Source organism: Equus quagga, chromosome 4 (genome assembly GCF_021613505.1).
Source record: "Equus quagga isolate Etosha38 chromosome 4, UCLA_HA_Equagga_1.0, whole genome shotgun sequence".
Taxonomy (NCBI): Eukaryota; Metazoa; Chordata; class Mammalia; order Perissodactyla; family Equidae; genus Equus; species Equus quagga.
Genome location: NC_060270.1, coordinates 3033966 through 3055842, shown reverse-complemented (window position 1 = coordinate 3055842; position 21877 = coordinate 3033966). Strand labels below are relative to the sequence as shown.

General features: G+C 38.1%; 1 protein-coding gene across 3 annotated transcripts in view; it reads right to left on the bottom strand.

Annotated features, from left to right (window-relative positions):
- Positions 1-21877, bottom strand: part of CRYBG3 (crystallin beta-gamma domain containing 3) — a 106172-nt gene that overhangs the window by 40338 nt on the left and 43957 nt on the right. For all 3 annotated transcript variants that reach the window (XM_046658032.1, XM_046658033.1, XM_046658034.1), the window contains 5 exons: positions 16626-16762; positions 14221-14335; positions 13019-13054; positions 10680-10813; positions 7641-7767 (listed from right to left, as the gene is read on the bottom strand). In XM_046658032.1, coding sequence (XP_046513988.1) covers positions 7641-7767; positions 10680-10813; positions 13019-13054; positions 14221-14335; positions 16626-16762 — 549 coding nt within the window. The remainder of the gene's footprint in view (positions 1-7640; positions 7768-10679; positions 10814-13018; positions 13055-14220; positions 14336-16625; positions 16763-21877) is intronic.

Genomic DNA, 21877 nt, shown 5'->3' with positions numbered 1-21877 from the left:
GCCTTATGATACTATGTAGATAAATGTTATTGATATAATGTTCAAAAAGTTATATAACATTCCTAAAATTCTCATCTGTCTTGGTTGTCAGGCATAATTCTAGTTAGTATCTTGAAATGTTATATGTCACAGAAATGGTCAAATTTCTTTATCAACTGCCATTTTTAAATGTTTTATTATTTACAGACAGTTGTTTTACTCTGATGCTTTTACAAATATGTTTCATCTTCAGAGAGATTCATGAAAAGGACTCTGACACTTGCTAGAATACAAGTTTTTGATAAACTTTCAGATTATAAAACTGAGCTGGATAAGAAATTACAAAACTGCAATGGAGAAACTGATGGCCTCATAGAACTGCTAACAAAAGATCAAGAGTTGATCTCATGGGACTAAATGAACTGATAAAGATAATTATAATATCTATGACTTTTTCTTTTGCAATGTGTCTGATTTTTTAATGTTTTGTTTTTTCAGGTTCAAGGAAAACTTTTTCTCTTTTCTCTCAAGCTAACTACGACTTATAACACTTTGGAGGATTATACCTTTGTAAACAAAATTGGAGCATTTATCTTTTTCTCCATACCTGATCCCTCCAGAATTTGGAAACTCTCAGTGAGTAAATATTGTTTTCATGACTATACAGTTATTTACATAAGTTCAATAAGAATCTGTTCTCCTCACAACAGGAAATAATTGGAAACACTGGTTATATTACCGTGGCTTTAACTGGAATATTATATTTAAGAAAAATGTGCAGACAGATATGACCAGACAGCTTTTGATGAACAATGATTGGACTTTATGGAATAAAACCACTTGGAAATATTGGCCTACTGCCTTGCTTACAGGGTTCCCAGCAACCTTACCAGGTGAGTAAAAAAGGTCAGTTCTCTGACAGGTGCGAGGAACCTGAGAATATTTTGGGGTACCTCGAGAGAAAAGGGGAATTCACCCAGACCTGTAGGTATTACAGGCTGAGTCTGATGACAAGTTCTTGTTCTGGCTTTCCTGGCCTTGAGAGGCCTTCAAAGTTAAATCTGAGATTTTTTATAAAATCTTCCAACAAAACAGACTTATAGTACCTATATGATCAATTACTATTCTTGCTGTACTTATGTCAATAATTGGGCCAAGTTTATTAAAACTAGACTTATTTTACAAACCAATGAGTCTTAATTTGGCTATCTTTGGTAAAAATGAGAGTGATTTTAGAGAGAAAAATTATGTTTCAATAAAAAACTATAATACCCATTTGTGGATATTAAATTCTAGTTCTGTCAATTGTCTTTGAGGTTTTCTTTTCTACCTGTAAACTGGACTAGATCCTGAATTCTTCTAGTCTCCTGAAATATCTGGCTACAAATCTCCAAACTAACATTTTCAATTTTTTCTTCCGTTTTCATTAGGAAACATTCAGAACTGCAACTGCCCTTTTTCCTGAAGTCCTGCAAACTGAAGTTGGACATCTTAACATAAACTTAAGATTCATGTCTGTTACTATGTAAGCCACTCAGAAAGATACCTGAACACCCGATGACACCATCAGAGACATTTCAAATTTCAAAAGATGCTTTGACTCTGACTTCTAAAAATCTTCTTGACTGGCTGCCCCCTGGGCTCAGGAACTGGTTTATAATTTGCTCAAACCGTTAACTTTGTTTTTCTTTTTGTCTCTCTAGAAATGCTTCTTATTAAATACCTGGTTACTTGCTTATACAATATAGGCCTAATTTTGGGAGCCCACCTGCATTATTGCCTTACTAGGAGACTGTTTCAGTCAGATGGACCAACCTATGCCCCTTATAAACAGGTATCCCCAGAGGTACCAGGTCCAGACTAGTTTTCAGGACTGTTTTATTGGATTCTCCAAGGAATTAAGTCTGTTTTTCAGGGACTGTTAAAATTTGGGTTGTCTATACTTCTTATCCTTCTGGTCAGATATGTAATGTGCCTTTAAATGTTGTTTCAAAACTGCTGAACAAGGTACAAAAATTCTAATAATACAAAATGTCAACCTAAAGCTGGGGACAAAAAAATTTTCCAAATAAGTGTTAAACAGTCTCATTCCTCTAACCAGACCTATGCCCCAATTCAACAAGAAGTAACTAGACCAGTCATCGCCCCAAATCCCTCAAGAGTGAGGAACAAATAAAATAGGGGAGAATTGATGCCGACCTTGATATCAGTTCCCCTACATTAAACCCAGCATATATGGGGTTAAAACCAAAAGCACCACCCCCTTTCTCTGCTTCTCTAGTTACATTCATATGTAAATAGCCACTTCTTTAACTTTTGTATCCTCATAACCTTTGAACCTCATAAGGCAAACAGAAATTACAAATTGTTAAAAGCTCAGGTGGCCTCATGCTGGACTCACACTAAAGTTTTAGCTAATTATGGGATCTTGAAGTTTATTACAGGGAAACTGATATCCAGAGAATATCAAGAAGCTGAAGCTTCCCAGAGCCCAATTCTTCAGCTTCCCGGCACCAGAATCCACCATCCATCATGGAGGCAAACAACTAAGGATGCCCACCTGTGGATTCCCTTATCTCACCATCCCAGTCTCTGAAAGCAGCCTCACAAGGCCAGAGGCAGGCTGGTGGGAAAGCACCAACCAGGAAGGCCACAGGCTCCCTCTCCCTAAAGCAGCTGCACTCCTCACAACCTTTAAAAACCTTTTCCTTCCATCTTTCAAGGAGAAAAATTTGAGGACTTACTCTCATCTCCCAGCTAACGTCACCCAAAATAAACCCCTTTCCTTGCCATAAGCCTAGCATTCCAGCTTTTTGTTTGGCCCCTCTTGTGTGACAGGTAAAAGAACCTGTGTTTGTGTCTGGTAACAACAGGACCCAGTGCCAAGTACAAGTGCTGACAGCATGTGAGTTCACAAATAAATTGACTCACATGGCTTGAGTCTGTGTCTTTCCCACTCTGTCTACCATTCCCAGAGACCTGGCTGAGGGCCACAGGAGTCTCCTCAGTGTCATCACTCTCCTCTTCCCATCTTCTGCTTTTGTTTATTCATGGCTTCTCTTGCCTTATAGCTTTTGGCTTCCTTTTTTTTCTAAGTGCCTTTCTGAGCCACTCTCCTGGTTTTGACTCTCTCTGCATTCTTCATTCAAGCCTACTAACTATATAATATCTGACCTAGTGGACCAGTTGCTATCAATGGTGCCTCTGCTGGGCAGAGCTCTACCTCTAAGCCAGCTCCCACCACCTGGGGCTAAGTCTCCAGGGGTCACATGTACAAAGTGAGGTATAAAATATGCAAAAAAAACCCCACAGAAAGCAAAAACCAAAACATCTAACTGCATTGTGCAGGAGGTGATCACAACAGGCACTCAGGGTCACGTCCAGGGGCAGCCTTATGAGGTTCCTAGCTTACCATCATCCCTACTTTACTAGGCACAATTAAATAACTTTGAAAGTCACACATGGGGCCGGCTCCGTGGCCAAGTGGTTAAGTTTGCACGCTCTGCTGCAGCAGCCCAGGGTTTGGATCCTGGGTGTGGACATGGCACCACTCATCAGGCCACGTTGAGGCAGCGTCCCACATCCCACAACTAGAAGGACGTGCAACTAAGATATACAACTGTGTACGGGGGAGTTTGGGGAGATAAAGCAGAAAAAAGAAAAAAAAGATTGGCAACAGTTGTTAGCCCAGGTGCCAATCTTTAAAAAATAAAATAAAATAAAAATAAAAATAAATTAAAAAAAGAAAGTCACACAGACTTAAGTGAAGTTCTGTTGCTCAAGAAGAATGAAAAATGAGGGAATGACCTCCTATCTGTACTCCCATTTCATATTTTTAAAGTACTTAAATCCACTGAAAAATCTGGACAGTTTAATACACTCTCAGGTACAGTACTCCCTATTGTGAGACAAAACTAATGAAGCAACTCCAGTTGCTTCAGGACCAAAGATAAGTCTTAAGGATCAGTAATTTGATTTTTTTTAAATTCCATACAATCCCTCAGCTCACTGGGCCCTGGAGCTCTGGTGCTACAAACTCCTCATGGGCAATGTAATGAGACACCAGTGGAGATCTGGTGTATCAATCAATTTAGGAGAAATAACCATTGCATATCACCTGGTTTCGGAGATCTGAAAAGAGGTACAAAGTCTGAAAATCATAACAAAAGCAAACTCAAAAGTTAAACTAGTATAAAATTGAGGAATAAGAAGCATACCAAGAAAGTTTGATCAAGGAAGCCAAAGAACAAAAATTCTTTCTTTAATCCCTGGAGTCTAATACTGCTATATTCCTTCTGGCCTCCTTTTAAAAAAATAATCAACTCCAAGTCAATATATCTGCCTGACTCATTTGGAATTAGGAACACATTTCTGGTTGTCTGCTCCAAAGCACTCCATGACACAGATCACATTATCCCTAAGAGATATGTCCAGGATTTGACCTTAGTAGATTCAGAGTGTTCCACCTACAGGAGCGAGGACATTAGAAAGTGCAGTTTTCTATCTGTCCTTTTGTTTATTTTATATTACTTCAACTTAGATCTTAAATGTAGCTCTTCACTCTTTCCAGGTTAGAGATGTCTGAAAGTTTAGATGGGGAAGACACATTAACTCATGGAGGCTGTGACAACCACAAGAGCTTTAAATCTTACGTCTAACGACACTTTTCCATAGACTTACAATTTTCAAGGAGGGTAGATCTTATGTTGCACTCTTATCACAAAAAATTAATAACAACAATAAAAGGGACTAGAAGAAACTCTGGGAGGAGATGGATTTGTCTACGGCCTTGGTGGTGGTGATGGGTTCACAGGCCTCTACTTATCCCCAAATTCATTGAGTATATACCTTAAATATGTAAGCTTTTTACATGTCAATCATACCTCAATAAAGTGGTTTTAAAAAAAGAGAACTTCTCCTCAATTACATGCTATGCCGTATAAAATTTTTCTAAGTATAACTTGATAAGTTTAAGCATTCTTATAACATATGCATATGTATAATTCTAAATTGTCTAAATGTGTATAGATATTTTTAGTATATTTCATCTGAAAATATTTTAGTGAACATAAATTTAAATTATAAATAAGTTGTCTGAAAGTCATGTCAAGAATTATTCACTACATACATGTATTGGTTTGCAATGTGACCATAGCTTTATAGCTACAAATGAAATGCTAAGCAGCCTCTGGGTGAATACAATCCAGTTTTCCACTGGCAAGGTGCTCTTTTAGTCTAAGCATTCCATAACAGAGGGAAACAGACAATACAACGTGGACTCTAGAGTAGGACAGACTTGTCCTCAAATCCCAGCTCCACGATACCCTCTGAGATGCTCATTGTCTGTATCTATGAGATGGGAATCATGAGTCTATCTCATTGGCTCTGTGAAGATTAAGTGTAAGCATGCACGCAAAGCCATTATAAGTACTTGACAAATGTTAGGATTATTATAATGAGGATTATGATAACATCTTTAACCAGGAGCTAACGACCAATCTTTTAATTTTTAAAAAATCTAATTTAAAGAGAACAGAAGATTTTCTTTGAAGGGCATTTTTACTTATTTATATAAAAACTGTCATCATTTTTGTAAGTGCCCAAAACTTCTGTGTGCAGCAGTATTAACATGCCCATTTATGCCAATTTTTCCAATGTATATTACCATAGACTATCTATATCAAATATCTCTTAATTATTTAGTTATCCAGTGACAGGATTTACATCTTTTCATATTTTCTACTTTTTGGAGATTTCAACTAGTGACTTGGAGTTTTGTTTTTCGTTTGTTTGCTTGTTTCAGTCACAGTCAACTTTGGAAGATACAATCACATTCAATGATAACATTTCTAGGATTGGCAATACTTCAATTCTCTTTTTTAAAAGAGGAGAGAAAAAATTAAAAATTATTCACTAGTAGATGGAAGATGATTTGAATCATGACCCATAATTTCCTCAGTGTGGTGGTCACACCTACCTAAAATTAAAAAGATGAAGGCTCTGTCTTCTTTTAGCTTGCTTGCCTTTTAGTGGTCAAGAGTGGCAGGTAGAGAAAACCCATGGCCCTTGTTTTTGTGGACTAATTATCTCAAAAATTATCTATCCATTGCTCAAGCAAACTCAGTGCCCAATCTTCAGTGGACTGTCCTATATTTCTTTCAGGTAGAAATGGTTTCCAACTCACTTTCTTACTGACAAGGATCCTTCTAGAATAAAAAATGCTCCCTTGTTCCCTGTGCTGCTTCTCCTATTCCAGCTCCTCCTAATGATGGGGTGAGGGGTTGCTGGCCCACAGACAGAACCCTAAAGGGGCAACCCACACCACCCCTGTGCTCATCCAGAGTACACGTGGACCCAATAATTACCCTTCACTTTGTTATCACTTCCTTCACAGAGGGCTTCAGAGGCCTTGCCAGATAGTTTAGAGTTTATTTGGGTAAAGATTATTTTGGAAAGAGATTGCAGTGGTTAACTCCTGAATGATAAGAATACATCCCCTCTGAACACATTAAAAAGTCTCCAGAGCTCATCAGAAAAATGAGCAACATTTGATAAGTCCTGATAGCCTATAGAACTCTCTAATATCTCTCTCCTCTTCTCTCTGCCTTCATCAGCTTCAACCTAGAGTCCTGTAACATTCTGGACCCCTTGCCTCCAGACAACCTCCTTCACCCTTGCCTTTTCTTGATATAGTCACCAAAAAGATCTTTCTAAACTGCTAATCTAATCATGCTCACTAGGCCTAAAATCCATCAGTGTCTCATAGTCAAGTCAAGAAAAAGAACCTAAATTCCTCAACACGGCATATAAGGCCCTTCATTGTCTGGTCCTGGACTCATCCTCCCGAAGTTCTCCCTAATATCCTGACTTACCTGCATTTCCCAAACACACCAATTTCACTGATGTGAGGGTTTCTCAACCTCAGCACTATTAACATTTTGGGCCTGATGACTCTGTTGTCGGGGCTGTCCTGTGCATTGCAGGAGTGAAGCAGCATCCCTGGCCCCTACCCACGAGATGTCAGTAGCACTCCCCCCATCAAATAAGGACAATCCAAAACGTCTCCTGACACTGCCAAAGCCCCCCGGGGGTAAAGTCACACCAGCTGAGAAACACTGGCTCACAGCCTTGCCTTCTTATATGTTCATCTCTTGCTAAAACAGCACCTATCTTTCCCCTTGAGCCTGTCCTGGAATTTCTCCACTTGGCGAACTCTTGAACTTGAAACCTCAGCTCAGCTGTCTCTACTTCCAAGTGGGAGTAATTGACCTTTCTCTGGGTACCATGAGTACTTTGTGCTCAATCCAACTACAGTCAAACAATATCAAACATTTACGTAAGTGCTGTCTTCACTAGCAAACTGCCTGCTCTGAAAATGCAGGGACTGAGTCCCTGCCACTGTTTCTCCAGCACCCAGCACAATACATCTAACAAAGCAGGTGCTCAGAAAATGATTATGGAATCAACGGATGAAGAGTAAACATCGGTATTCTACAATAATCATGACAGTTAAGAAAAACTGGCAAGTCATATAAGCAGTTCAGTTTAACGCTCTCAGGTTTCAGAAACATGTTATAACCTCATGTTCAGTCAGAGGTCATGTCCAGTTTTCATGGAAACATAAGACAGATAGAAAATTAAGAATAAGGAAGCTAACTTACAGCTTGTAAATACCGGAAAGACAGGATGGGACCACTTAATGCTCCACAGGCATTACTGTCTTCGAAATCTCCTTCTTCAAGCAAGAACTGCTGGCCTTTAAAATGTTCTTTTTCATAGGCAACCCACCTAAAAATACAGAGGACACCCAATCGAGCCATTAATAAAACTGTAGTCAAGAAAGCAAGAGAGAAAATCATGACAAAGCACCTGGTTGCACATCACTGTATTTTTAAAAGCACCACATTTGTTTTGTTACCATTTACAAAGACAGACAAATGGTGTATGCTTCATGGCTCAATAATTTTTATAGTTTGGAGGCTTTTCCCAACAAAAGGTTAACTGTTGTAGAATTGCAACAGAGCAACACTCGTTAAATGGCATGACCTGATATCACATATCAATATGGAGAATAGTTTGCCAAGTAAGAAAAAAGGGAAAGCACAAATAGTAAATGAGAAAAGTTACAAACCCACACTGAAATCCAAAGATAATCATTCTTGTTTTACTGATTAAACCCTTCTGAAAACACAGAATGATCACTATATTAAACATTTATTCAGGGTTTAATCAAAGGGACCTCTCACCAGGCTTCAGATCTAAAACAGAGTACAAGTGGTTTAGCAAAGAGGAACTGGGGCATGCAACCGGGCTGGTATTAGCCCTGGTGGCCTACGTGTATACAAAGACTTCTGTAAATATTTACAGGTGGGAAATGGTGCTCCCAATATTTTATCAGTAGTGATAATGGAAACAGGAAGCACTGTGGCAGAGTACTTTCCAGAGACACTGGTTTCTTGACTTCTCATCTAAAACTATCAGTATAGGACACCGAAGTTCTGCCATGGAACTTATTTTTTTTGTAGAGTAATCTACAGTATCTAATGCAATGTGGGAAGAGATGGTTCTAATACATGTGAACCTGCTTACATCTGCCTTCAGTTGCACTGTGTAGTCAGAGAGGGACCTCTCCAACGAGGCAGATTCCAAGGATGACTACTCTGAGTTCCTGGGTTGGAGACTTCTGAATACCAGAACTTGACGAAATGAAGCCTTGTAGGGCTGACTACTACTGTCTTTCCTTTCTCCACCCCATGATAGTTGTGAAGATATAAAAATTATTCCAAAGCACTGTTTTCATAGGGTCCAAAATAACAGAAGCCACACAGTAATCATGCATCCCTCCTTGCTTTCTGCGTGTAGGTGTGCATACAGGAAGGAAGGGGGGGAGGAGTCCACAAGTGGGAATAAACATATTTTATGCATTGTAGAATATTTGTCATATGTAAAGAAACTAACATTATTTTACTCTTCAACTATTATGTGAAAATAAATTTCACAAGAAACCTTTCAAATCCTAAGCGTTCTTTTATATAAATATAGCTAGTCAGAGCATGTTTTTATTACCTGAATGGGAAAAAGAATAAAATGTATAGAAGATCTTAATATTAAAGGAGAAATTAGTAAACTACTATATAATGATGGTTCTAAAATCTTCTGCCCAGTTTTTCTCAATAGATTGTTTTTATTAAGATTCAATTTATATATCCATCTGATTTAAAAATAGATGTCATCCAACAAAAATTAAGAACCATCAACCACACTTTCCACAGATTCCTCAAGACGACAGAGATGAGGAAGAGTCTGTACTACCTACAGATAAAGTTAAACATCTAACAAAAGTGGAAAATGGCAGAATAGTGAAAAAATAATGAAGTCAGCTGTTCAGCTCTAAATAGTGACACCATTTTTCTCCTGCAGTTGCCATATAGAAAAATGAAAGTGTGTATGTTGTACTACAAACCACGTATTTTTTTTGAGATTTTTATAAAATAATTGCAAAAAAAACTTAGAAAATAACAATGCAAATCACAATCCAGTTAATGGGAAAAACATTCAGAGCCCACAGGGAAGAAAAGACAAAAACATTTTATAGCAGGATTAACAAGAAGCATGTGTGTTTACAGATCAGAGAACACTGCAAATAAACACAACACAGTAAGAATTTGTTTATCCAAAACATATTTGTTCTCCAAGCCCCTAATACATTTTTAAAACTCAAGAATAAGAAATTAAATAATACCAATATGTCATACCAATTATGAATATGGCCTACACAGCTAACATACTGCAAAGTCTGTTATATTTCCAATTTGGCTGGTATTGCCATCACTTGATGTATGGATAGAAATTGTGAAGTCTGTTCCTAAATGTAAACCCTTGAGTGACCTTAGGTCATTTAATTTCTGTGAATAAAATATTTTAGTAGCATCTTTTGCTACAATAGCATGAACAAGTTATGTGATATTACCACAAATAACAAGAGATAACAATGCTTACATTAAAATGAACCAACATTCCAAACAAACCAATGTATCAACAGAGAGACTGACAGATGTTTCTGGAGGGATTCTAGGACCAGGTTCACAATGGCAATAAGCCATGAGGAAAGCTTCTCCGTGATTTTACCCACTGGGATACAAACACAAGGCAGGTTCTAGCTCTAGTAACTGCTGACTGAGACTGGGATAGTAGTGATGACGGTTACACTGAGTTATACTTAGGGGTTCTTAGGGAGCTTCCTCAAAAGCAGTTCAGGGCCCAGGGGTAACCAATATCAAAAATTGTTGACTTTAGAAACACAGACTCAGGCTACTTCTTTAATGAGGGAGGGCTCATGGCCAATGTCCTTGGCATCGAAAGTCAACTAAGATCAACAGAAGAGGATAAAACCTGGGGCTTCACTGATGTTCACAATCTGTGAAAAAATAATTTTATCTTGCAATTCTTCTACATTGCATTCAGAAATACTAGCTGTTGAAGTTTCAGAAACCATTTTCTACATTTCATCTATCTCCAAATCTCTACTACCAACAAGAGTTCACAGAAAGCTGTCAGTAACTAACATTTTTTATTTCCCACATTACAGAAGGGATATATGTTTTTAGATTAAGGCAGGTTGTTTTTGTGCTGCTTAGCACATTTTTTTGTGATCTTCAAAAACAGACTACTAAATCAAATATTGAAAATATAAAACTCACACTCCACCAATGACACGAATTGATCCAATTCCATGAAAATCCCCATCATCTTTTAAAAAATTAGGGACAGAATCTATATGTTCACTAAACTCTTTGGCTTGTCCATGAAAGTGAGGTTTTTCATAAATAATAACCTGAAAAACATGAAAGGAAATTACTTAACATGCTCATATTTTAGAATAGATATATATTGTCTTAAGTGACGTTAAAGACCACAACATGAATAGGGACCATTGTCCATTTTTTTATTGATATACACTTACAATATAGTACTTTTTCTGATATTCACAAGGAATATATGAGTCTTTATTATCTTAAAGGTAAAATATCTTAATTGATAGTAAATTTCACTCCTATTAATATACCCAAGTATGATTACACTATTCAGATTACCCAAACTGTAGGAACATCTCATAGGGTAAACTGCCTTATAACTGGTTCTTGAATCATCTTTCTAAGTTCATTCCTCTGTTTAGAATTCAATACAGACTGGCCTTACATTTTTTGAATTTTCCATATAAGAAACAAAAACTCTCTTGAGGTTCCAGCTCATAAAGATAAATTATCTATTGATTTGAGAAAACATATGCTATTTTTTCTTATAACACTAACTGCTTCTGTAGTCATTACTGTTCACTGAGAAGAAATAGACATGCAAATTCCTGAATTTAAATACAAAACTTCCTAAGAATAAGAAATGACTGGAAACTTAATAGTATTTGTACTCCATATTCGATTCAAATTGTGGGGAAAGTAATCGTAGTGGGAAACAAATTTCTAGCATTTCATTTACTTCACATTTGGGTCAGTACAACTATTTCTCTTATACCACTCTGCTGCTCGTTACTTCCTGAAGATGAGCTGCACTTAGTACATGCAAGTGATAACAGTGGTGACAGTGCCAATCTACCCACACCATCACCTGGTCCTCTTTGTGACTAATGGCATAATTTGTGTCCAACTGGCAACCTATGACCTTGGTGAATAAGACCCCATGCTTAAACACACTAAACCAGCAGGCTATAGCTTCCTTGTTTCCAAAAACTCTAACATTATACAGATGGAAAAAAAATACGTAGTACTGCTCCTGCTGTTTTCTACACAGTAAATTTTCACAGGGTGCTGTATTTGACATAAAGTTTTATTTGGGTTTAGTACATACTACAGATGCTGAATACACTCAGACGAAGAAGCAATAACTCTTCAATGAGTAAGCCACAAACTAACATCTAACAACTTGAAAATTGTGACTCTATGATAGGCATTCCATTCATACACCTCTACAACCTGTCAGACTGCGAATGTCCAAGACCCAGCCTGCTGCACCTGAACTTCTGACTCAGCAGATGAGGAGATGGAGACAGGAGTTACTCAGCGAGTGTCACAGCTAATTCTGCAGCTATTAGATTGCTGATTCAAAACCTTGGCTACATGTTAGAATCACCTGGGGAGCTTTGAAAAATTTTCATCACACCCCAGAACAAAGTATTTCTGAGAGTGGAACCCAGGCATAAGCAATTTTTTTAAGCTCAGATATGTATGATCCCGTCATACAGCCAAGATCTATTAGACACATTCAGATGCTAAGTTTTAGAAGACTCCATCTATGTGATTGGGAGAATGGTAGTCAGTTCTACAAATTAGGAAGCCCAGAAATGGGAGGGTTGGAAGAGTTGTGTCTTGTTTTGGAGGAGAAAAGGATGGCTGAATCCCTGTTTCCACATCTCTGGAGGTGCTATGCCTAACTAAACAGAGGCCTATTTGCTTCTTTGATCACTGCACTGCTTTTCTTCCTCTCTCTCTTTACAAATATTTTATAATTCCATCTCTTCTTTTCTTTCCCCAAATGTGCTTAATCCTGGCACCACTACCACCCCAGTTTTTACTGCCTCTACTGTTCCCTTCAGATACTCATACTTACAGACTAGCATCTACCTAAAAGGAGCTATCTACACCCCTTTCTCATCATCCTTGATCTCTTTCCTGAGCATCACTCCCAAATGCCTGTTAGATATCTCCACCTGAATGTCTGGCTGCCACCTCAAACACTCCAGTACAAAAATCCAACCTATCACCTTTCCACCCCATATTAGATGCTCATCAAACGTGGCTGGGTTGTCAGTCCAGACCCCTATCTTTGCATCCTGACCTCCCTCCCAATCCACAGCGTGGGCCTCCACAATCATTTTGTGCAGTCACTTCCTACCACACAACATCCATTACCTAGGGGTTATTAACATATATTTAGGGTTTTTTTTTTTTTTCATTTTAACAGTTGGAAATACTTAGATTAATACTCACACAATTTAGTCTGCTACAAAAGTCTGTTCGAGACTTACCTTCAAGTTCATAGGCATTTCCACTTTCAGTCCACCCTTAAGATGATGACAAGAAATTTTAATATTAGATATGTAAATATTTAAAGTGTTCAAAAGTAACTAAGTGATGTATGCAGGTTATATAAAAATCTAATTAGTGAAGATTACATACCAGTCAAGTTTAAGGTGCGGTAAATTTTAAATTTTAATTATAGAACTCTGCAGTGGTCACAATCAAGTCAGGATGCTCTACATCAATGTAGATGGGGCAAGGAATCTTAAAAAGATATTTCCCAGATTACAACCACTACAAGGAAGGAAACTGAGCTTTAGTCCTTAAGCAAATGTGACCAATTAAAGATTTAATCCCACGGCCAGGTATCCCAAAAAGAAGAGTGGAGTTGCTAGAAGATTAAAAATCTGATTTGGCAAAGTAGATTTCTAAGCCACTTAATACTAAATTTCTTTTCTACAATTGCTTCTGCTTTCTAAGTTAGAGAGAGTACTTCCTCTTCCAAGTTCTGTCAACACTTTCATCACACTTCATGTCTGTGACCACAGATTGCGGAGCATAAACAGTGACCCTCTCCCCACAAAAACCCGAATTCTATAATTTCCCTGTTTATAAATGCTACTCCACATTGTGATATTTCCTAAAATTTCTTAGTCTGTCCTGGTTTTCATTTTGTTTTTAAAGCACAGAACAACCCAAAATGGTTTATCATAGCTAACATTTAATTGAACAGTTTACCCCTCAAAGAAAAATGTTTGCAACAAAAATAAATACTGCAGGCACTTATTATCTTTAAGAAAGAGCACTGACAGAACTCCCCACTTATTATTAATGCTGAGTTTATCAATCATTACTGCAATGGAAGAGTATAATTTACAAGTAATTTTCTAATAAACATCAAAAAAACAAAGTCAGAAGTTTATGAAATATTCAAAATTTTAACAGAACTGCACTTATGAGGAAACTGCACATATTGTCATAAACTCAGCACAAAGTAAATTCAGACATTTGTCTTCTAAAAAACACTAAAACGTTCTCACACAGATATTCTCTACAATATAAAGAAATAGAAAAACAATGTATAAATAGTTTGCAGACTCAGTAGTATACATACGCATTTCTCAAGATTGAGATACATGAGCAATCATCATGGCTATTTAATTTTGGATTCATGGGGCCTTGGGAAAATGCTTCTTTTAAATTTGCTCACCATTTGAAGTGGATGCAACGATTTCATTTCTGCTGCAGAAATCTCAAAGAGTCCGCAGTCTTCCTCCAAAACTGTAGCTTGCCCCTTAAAATTAATATCTGGGTAGGCAAGCCAACTAAACAAGAAAGGAATGGTTGGTTACAGTATAATAAGAATACCTGGGTCTGATTCTATAAGAACTAAAAGTAAAAACAACAACCCTCCATCACAGAATCACGCTAGCAAAACACACTAGCCAGACAGCACATGCTAGTGAGTTAACAAGTTAGTAAGTACTGACATTCTAATACTTTCTATCCTGTAGTAAGTCTATTACATATTTTCCAAGCACTAGGTATTACTTTCCTTAGAATTTCCAATATTCCAATATTTAAAAGGTATGATACCTTAAATTCAAGCAGAGTATAATTGCAATAGCAATACCTTTTATGACTCCCATTCTTTTTTAAACTGGGGCAGTCAGATGTAGGGATTCCACCAGGCATTTTACATCTTCGACTTTTATGTTTAGAATCAATATCAGTTCTATTGGCTGCCTCAGGAACACTATCTGAAATAAGATTCCTGAAAGATCCAGCTAGCTTTCAGCTAAACTTGATAATGACAGACATTTCTCATGGATACGGTCAATGGGTCTGCCCAAGAGTTCTAACCTATGGTTGGGGGAGATGAAGAAAGATGTCTTTAAAAATTCTACACAACCATCATCAGAGCAGATGAAAACACAAGGAGAGAAGAGAGATGCAGGTTGAACCAGGCATCACAGAATCTGTGATTAGAGCCAGTCTGGGACTGGATTAAGGCTCAACTCAGACCATAGTCATGAAGACACCTTTGGAATCAGAAAGGCTTAGTATCAAATTCATGCATACCAACTGCTAGCCTCGGACAAACCAGTTAATTTCCTTATTTATGACCTGAGAGTAGCTCCACCTGCCTTGCAGGAATAGAGGAGTAATAAACAAAAAAGCACCGTGTGGGGGCCCTGTGGGGGCCTCAATATGTACGAGCACTGAGACACTCGAGAAATAGTTCTGGCTCCAAAATCTTAGGCCAGGGACGTGTTTTTATTTCTCAGTGCCAAAATTTGGTGGACAAAATGATGATGGATGCATCTATCAAGAACCACGTCTGAATCAGTATTAAAAGGATCTTTTCGGACACCATGCCTTCTCAGAGAAGGGAAACAATAGAAAGAATAAACAAATGGGATTTCATCAGATTAAAGAGCTTCTTCAAGGCAAATGAAAACAGGATTGAAACAAAAAAACAACCCACTAACTGGGAAAAAATATTTGCAAGTCATATATCTGACAAAAGCTTAATATCCTTAATATATAAAGAACTCTCGCAACTCAACCACAAAACATCAAACAACCCAATCAAAAAATGGGCTGGAGACATGAACAGACATTTCTCCAAAGAAGATATACAGATGGCCAATAGGCACATGAAAAGATGCTCATCATCGCTGATCATCAGGGAAATGCAAATCAAAACTACACTAAGATATCACCTTACACCCATTAGAATGACAAAAATATCTAAAACTAATAGCAACAAGTGTTGGAGAGGTTGCGGAGAAAAAGGAACCCTCATACACTGCTGGTGGGAATGCAAACTGGTGCAGCCACTATGGAAAACAGTACAGAGATTCCTCAAAAAACTAAAAATAGAACTACCATGCGATCCAGCCATCTCACTACTGGGTATTTATCCAAAGAGCCTGAAGTCAACAATCCCAAAAGTCCTGTGCACCCCAATGTTTATTGCAGCACTGTTTACAGTAGCCAAGACGTGGAAGCAACCTAAGTGCCCATCAACAGACGAATGGATAAAGAAGATGTGGTACATATATACAATGGAATACTACTCAGCTGCAAAACAGAACAAAATCATTCCATTTGCAATAACATGGATGGACCTTGAGAGAATTATGTTAAGTGAAATAAGCAAGCGAGAGAAAGATAATCTGTGTATGACTCCACTCATATGAGGAATTCAAAACTATGGACCAAAAACAGTTTAGTGGATACCAGGGGAAAGGTGGGGTGGGGGGTGGGCACAAAGGGTGAAGTGGTACACCTACAACATGACTGATAAACATTAATGTACAATTGAAATTTCACAAGATTGTAACCTATCAATAACTCAATAAAAAAAAAAAAAAGAACCATGTCTGAGAATCTATATCTGCTCTGATGAGTCATACATCAAAGACTTAATTGGATCCAAAGAATGACAGAATCTGTTTTAATCCCTGCAATCGTCTTTCTTGGGTATCCAGGAGTATAAATGAAATTAACTAAAACTTCATAAACATGTATGTCACCCATTGAAATATGAAACAAAAAGTGAACTTTAGTGGCCATCAATCACTGTAATAAAGAGAAGTTGATACATACACTCCTGACTTCACAGTGAAGGACACAGATTTGGGGATGTTCAGCTCTTCCAAATTGGGGACAGCTCGCTGTAGGTAGACAGGACAACATGCTGGATCAGACTGTGGGCAAAGTTCTATCTCGGGAATGCTGCAATCCTGAAAAAAAATTTGGCTTTAAAATCATCACGAGACACACATAGTCAGTTTTCTCAGCACCCAGACACGCAGCTACAATGATTCTCATTGTTCAGTTGAATTTCTCCACAAAACAACATGAAGGAAATACTGTTTTTCCTTTCTGTTTTTAAAAATAAATTTTTCTAAGGAGTTACATTGGTAATATAAAAATTATAAATAGTACTTATTGAAAAAGTATTACCCCAATTCTTTCTGCTTTGTTTTTACAAGTCTTGTTCCATTAAGCAATGTTCAGAGTTACCAAACTATTTGAGTGCCAGAAGCCTGTAAGCCTCCCTTCTTAGAAGCATAACAAAGCCACAGGGAGGAAGGGACTTAAATAAAAGGTGATCTCAGGGGGGACATAAAAAATAAATAACAGAGAGGCTACTCCCTCAGTGTGTTATCTAATTTACACTGACAAAAGAAGTAGGAATTAGAAGTGAGGGTAAAGGAAATCTGTTTTCCTACTTGTGAGATTCTATTTATTTTCTTTAGTGCAGGTTGGTTGGAAGAAGAAAGGCATCAGGAAACCTGACCCTACACTCCATCACACATCCACTGTCACCATGTCCTGTCAAAGCTTCCTTTAAAATTTCACTTGTGTATATCTCTTCTTATCTATTCCTACTGTCAAGGCACTTTGTCAAGGCCAAGACTTCAATTATGGGTCCAGTCACAACCACCAGTCAAGTATTGGTTACTCTTCATACAGCTGGGCTTGTTAGAACACCACTTTCCTCGTGACGTTCCTTGGCTCAAGACCCAAGCACGTCAAACATACACTTCTGTTTGTCTGTCTACAACACTGCATCAACCTATTGATCTACATTAACGCACACAGCTCTTCAGTCATCTCCACTCCCCCTTCTGGCCTCTCTAAGCTTTGTAAATGTCTCCCCCATTGCTACTAAAGAGATAATTCTCTGTATTCTTATTTATGAAAATCTTTTAATAGTTGAATCCTATCTCAAAGAAGACCTCATCTTTTCTTAGAGAATCAAAACTACTGTTATTTCTTCCTTCTCTGAAATTTCAGATGTGTTTCTACCTGAACACACAATCTACCCTAGTCATCACGAATGTTGAATTATGCAACTCAAGTTTCAGTAGCATAATTCTCATCTAGGGCATTGTGAAATTCAAATGATTACGTTTTAATGAAACAGGTAAATGCAATAACAATCAGAGGTGACATTTACTAGACAGAACAATTGTATTTTTAAAATTATAATCAATTTTACAATTTTTTTTTTGGAGGAAGATTAGCCCTGAGCTAGCATCTGCCTCCAATCCTCCTCTTTGTTTTTTATGAACTTTTTTTTTTAGGAAGATTAGCCTGAGCTAACATCTGCCACCAATCCTTCTCTTTTTGCTGAGGAAGACTGGCCCTGAGCTAACATCCATGCCCATCTTCCTCTACTTTATATGTGGGACGCCCGCCACAGCATGGCTCGACAAGTGTTGCCATGTCCACACCCGAGATCCAAACCAGCAAACCTCAGACTGCTGAAGCGCAACATGCACACTTAACCACTGCACTACCAGGTGGCCCCGAATCCTCCTCTGTTTGATGAGGAAGATTGGCCCTGAGCTAATATCTGTGACCATCTTCCTCTATTTTATATGTGGGACACCTGCCCTAGCATGGCTTGATAAGTGGTACAGAGGTCCGCACTCAGGATCTAAACCGGTGAACCCTGGGCCACCAAAGTGGAGTGCATGAGCTTAACCACTATGCCACTGGGCTGGCCCCCAGTTTTACAATTTTAAAGCTGCAATTTTCTGATTTTTTAACCTTTCTCCAAACTGAGGTCTCTTAGTAATCATTATTAATCATTCTTATTAATATATATAAGCAAGTAAATTGATACATCTTATTTTCAGAAAGTTAGTTCTATAATGTAATACAGTAAAAAACATAATCTAACATATTCTTTAAAGTATAAAAGTACATTTCCTTCTAAAGTTTCATTTCAAAAATAGCCAGAAACAACCAGAACAGTCACCTGTCAATCTTCAAGGCTCTTTTGTTTGCTATTCATAATAGAGTTCTAGTAACATTATTTAAAATGCTGCCATATTAACGTCCCCCCAGGGATCTGAGGCATAGTCCCAGCACACATTACCAAGTGTCTCACACGAACAAGCTTCCTCTGCATTGTGTTATACAACAATGTTTGGGTGGTGGGCTTTGAGTCAACCTCAACACAGAAGGAAACCGCCTAACACCAAAAGCATAACAATGGTTAAAAAATGGAAAATAAACAAAAACAAGAACACTTATGTTCTCAACTATCTCACAAAAGGCCCAAGTTCTCCTCAAGCTGACTGAAAAAGATTTCACTAAGTTCCATCTTCTTCATGGTGGGTATTCACAGAAATGATTTCTTTTGGAAGACTTGTATAATCCTGGATGGGCAAAAACAGTCAACACTGGCAGCAGAAGGACACTTTATGGTAACCTAGCAACAAGACACCATTTACGCTGAGTGAGGAAATGTTTATGTGGCTTCCTCCCAGGCTTCCCTAGGCATGAGACACTTCACAAATTTATCTCCGTGAAATGTGCAAGCTTAGACTAATAAAGCAGTTAGTAGGAACGGAGACAAGGCTATCAGAAACAGGGTAGGAAAGAGTTAGTTAACAAAAACAGTAAGAAAATCTACTTGTTTCCACCTTACGTAAGATCAGTCCCTGATCTAGCAGAGCTCTCTTTTCTTGGCTCATTAATGAAGTTACCTAAGTAACTTCTGACCATGAGAAAAATGTCATTCCTTTAAAAAGAACATTAAATGCATAGTAAACACAATAATTTGCAATTTCCACTTCTATTTGACAAAAGAAAGCACCTGACTTAAGATTCACTGCCCTGCTACCCCACTGCCAATTACGGCCACTGGAGCAAAGAGGACCTTGAGCAGAATCTACAGTTGCTGGTAACATGGTATCTTCTGCATCTGCTATACCTGTTCACAGGAAAGTGAAGATATTATGAAAGTATTATCTTTAAAGAACATTAAAGTTTTAATGACTCAGATTAGAGCAACTAAGATTAAGATGATGAAACAAGATAAAGCTAAATAAAGCTGGCACAGGCCTAGGTGAATTTGGAATGGCAACCACTACAATGAAAACGGAGCAGTCAATAGGCAGAATTTTGACAACACTGGAGAAAGGAAGCAGTCTGATGCCTGATTCACTTTGTAAAATATTTAGAACAATGCTAATGCCTTTTCCATTCAATGACGAATAGTTTTATTTTCCTTCCTCACTAAAAGTTGCTAGCCTACTCAAGATGTGGGCACTAAAACCTCAATTTACAAAATGACTCCAAGAACAAACAATGGAAGAAGGAAAAAATGCAAGCATGACTTACTCTTTCTTGTAAAATATTCTAAGCAAATGGCAGATATGCAAATACCCATTTATATATCCATGCTCAAAAGACTGAATTTTTTGTTTGATTTTATTGTTGTTGGATTTGGAGGGGGTGATGAGGAAGTTGCTATCTGCAATTCTTGTTTTTTCTCCTTCTCCTTTTTCTCCCCAAATTCCCCCAGTACATAGTTGTATATTTCAGTTGTGGGTCCTTCTGGTTGTGGCACGTGGGCTGCTGCCTCAGCATGGCTTGATGAGCAGTGCCAGGTCCATGCCCAGGATCCGAACCAGGGAAACCCCAGGCCGCTGAAGCGGAGCACACGAATGTAACCCCTCGGCCATGATGCCGGCCCCTGCAACTCGTATTCATCTTTTTTTTTCCCACTAGGCCTGGCATGATGCCTGACACTCACAAGGAAGGCACAAAACTCTACGTTATTTAAGTCTTAGAAGATTCCACCTACAAACTATTCATTTCAAGGAATTTCTGGTGAGTTAACTAATTAAGTGAGCATTCACTGCTTGCTGAGCTGAACTGCTTGCAGTTAAATTTTTCAAGGAACATGAGCACTGCCATTTATGCTATAACCATCCATCTCCTTGTAGTACCACCAAGCCACTAACATTCACCTCTGTATCTGACACAAGTGGCTCTGCCAGGAACACCCTCACATCTCCCATGCTGCCCAACTCCTGTTTCCTCTCTCGAAACTCCCATCAGGTGTCAACTGGTCCAGGGGAGGTGCCTCTTCTTTGTGCACCTGTAGAGCCCTGCAGAGCACTGCTCACGTCAGGTGGTTATGTGACTCAGCTGTCTCTCCCCTAGACTAGAAGCAATCTGAAGTAAGAGATCATATTTCACTGTATTTCTATTCACAGTAACTACTGCAGCAGGGGTCCAAAAGCAGGCAAAATATTTGTTAGATATAAGCTTACAGTTTTGCAGAAAGTATTAATTCACGCAAAATATACACAACACCTTTTAATGACAGTTATGAGTTTTTCTGTGTGCTGTCTTTAATTTGTATGCTATCTGCAACTATCAAGGATTCAATAACATCAATGCAAATTATCATGACAGGTTCTACCTCATTTCATATGTTTAAACATATAAAGGAAATCTCCATTACTTGAAAAAATACATATCCATGACTGTCAGAGGAGGAACTGGACTAAATGGCATACTACGTTACTACTGAAGGAACTTTAAGACGACATGGGGATTCTGCCCTTATCACTACTTCACTCCTCCTCTAAACCAGAAAATGTTTTATTACACTGGAAGACCTTCCTTATCCAAGTATTAAATAGTATTTTCTAAAAATAAAACAAAAAAGCAACACTTTCCCTTCCTCTCCGCATCCTTCCTTCTCTAATTCCCCCTAACATGCACACACTCACAAACACACACGCTTGCTCATACACACACATGCACACACAGCTACACTGAGGAGTAGAAATCTACACTAGAAAAGGAAGTATTTGGAAATATCTGCTCTTTTCCTGAAGATATCTGGATGGCATACTCCTACTACTATTAAAGTAGATATATATTTTATATCACATACATTTTATTGGCCAGATTACAGGTTAGTGTTTTTAATTATCATTCAGTCTAACAGTTTATAAGTTTAAATGATTATCATTGGGGCTGGCCCAGTGGTGCAGTGGTTAAGTTCACACGTTCCACTTTGGTTGCCTGGGGTTCCCCAG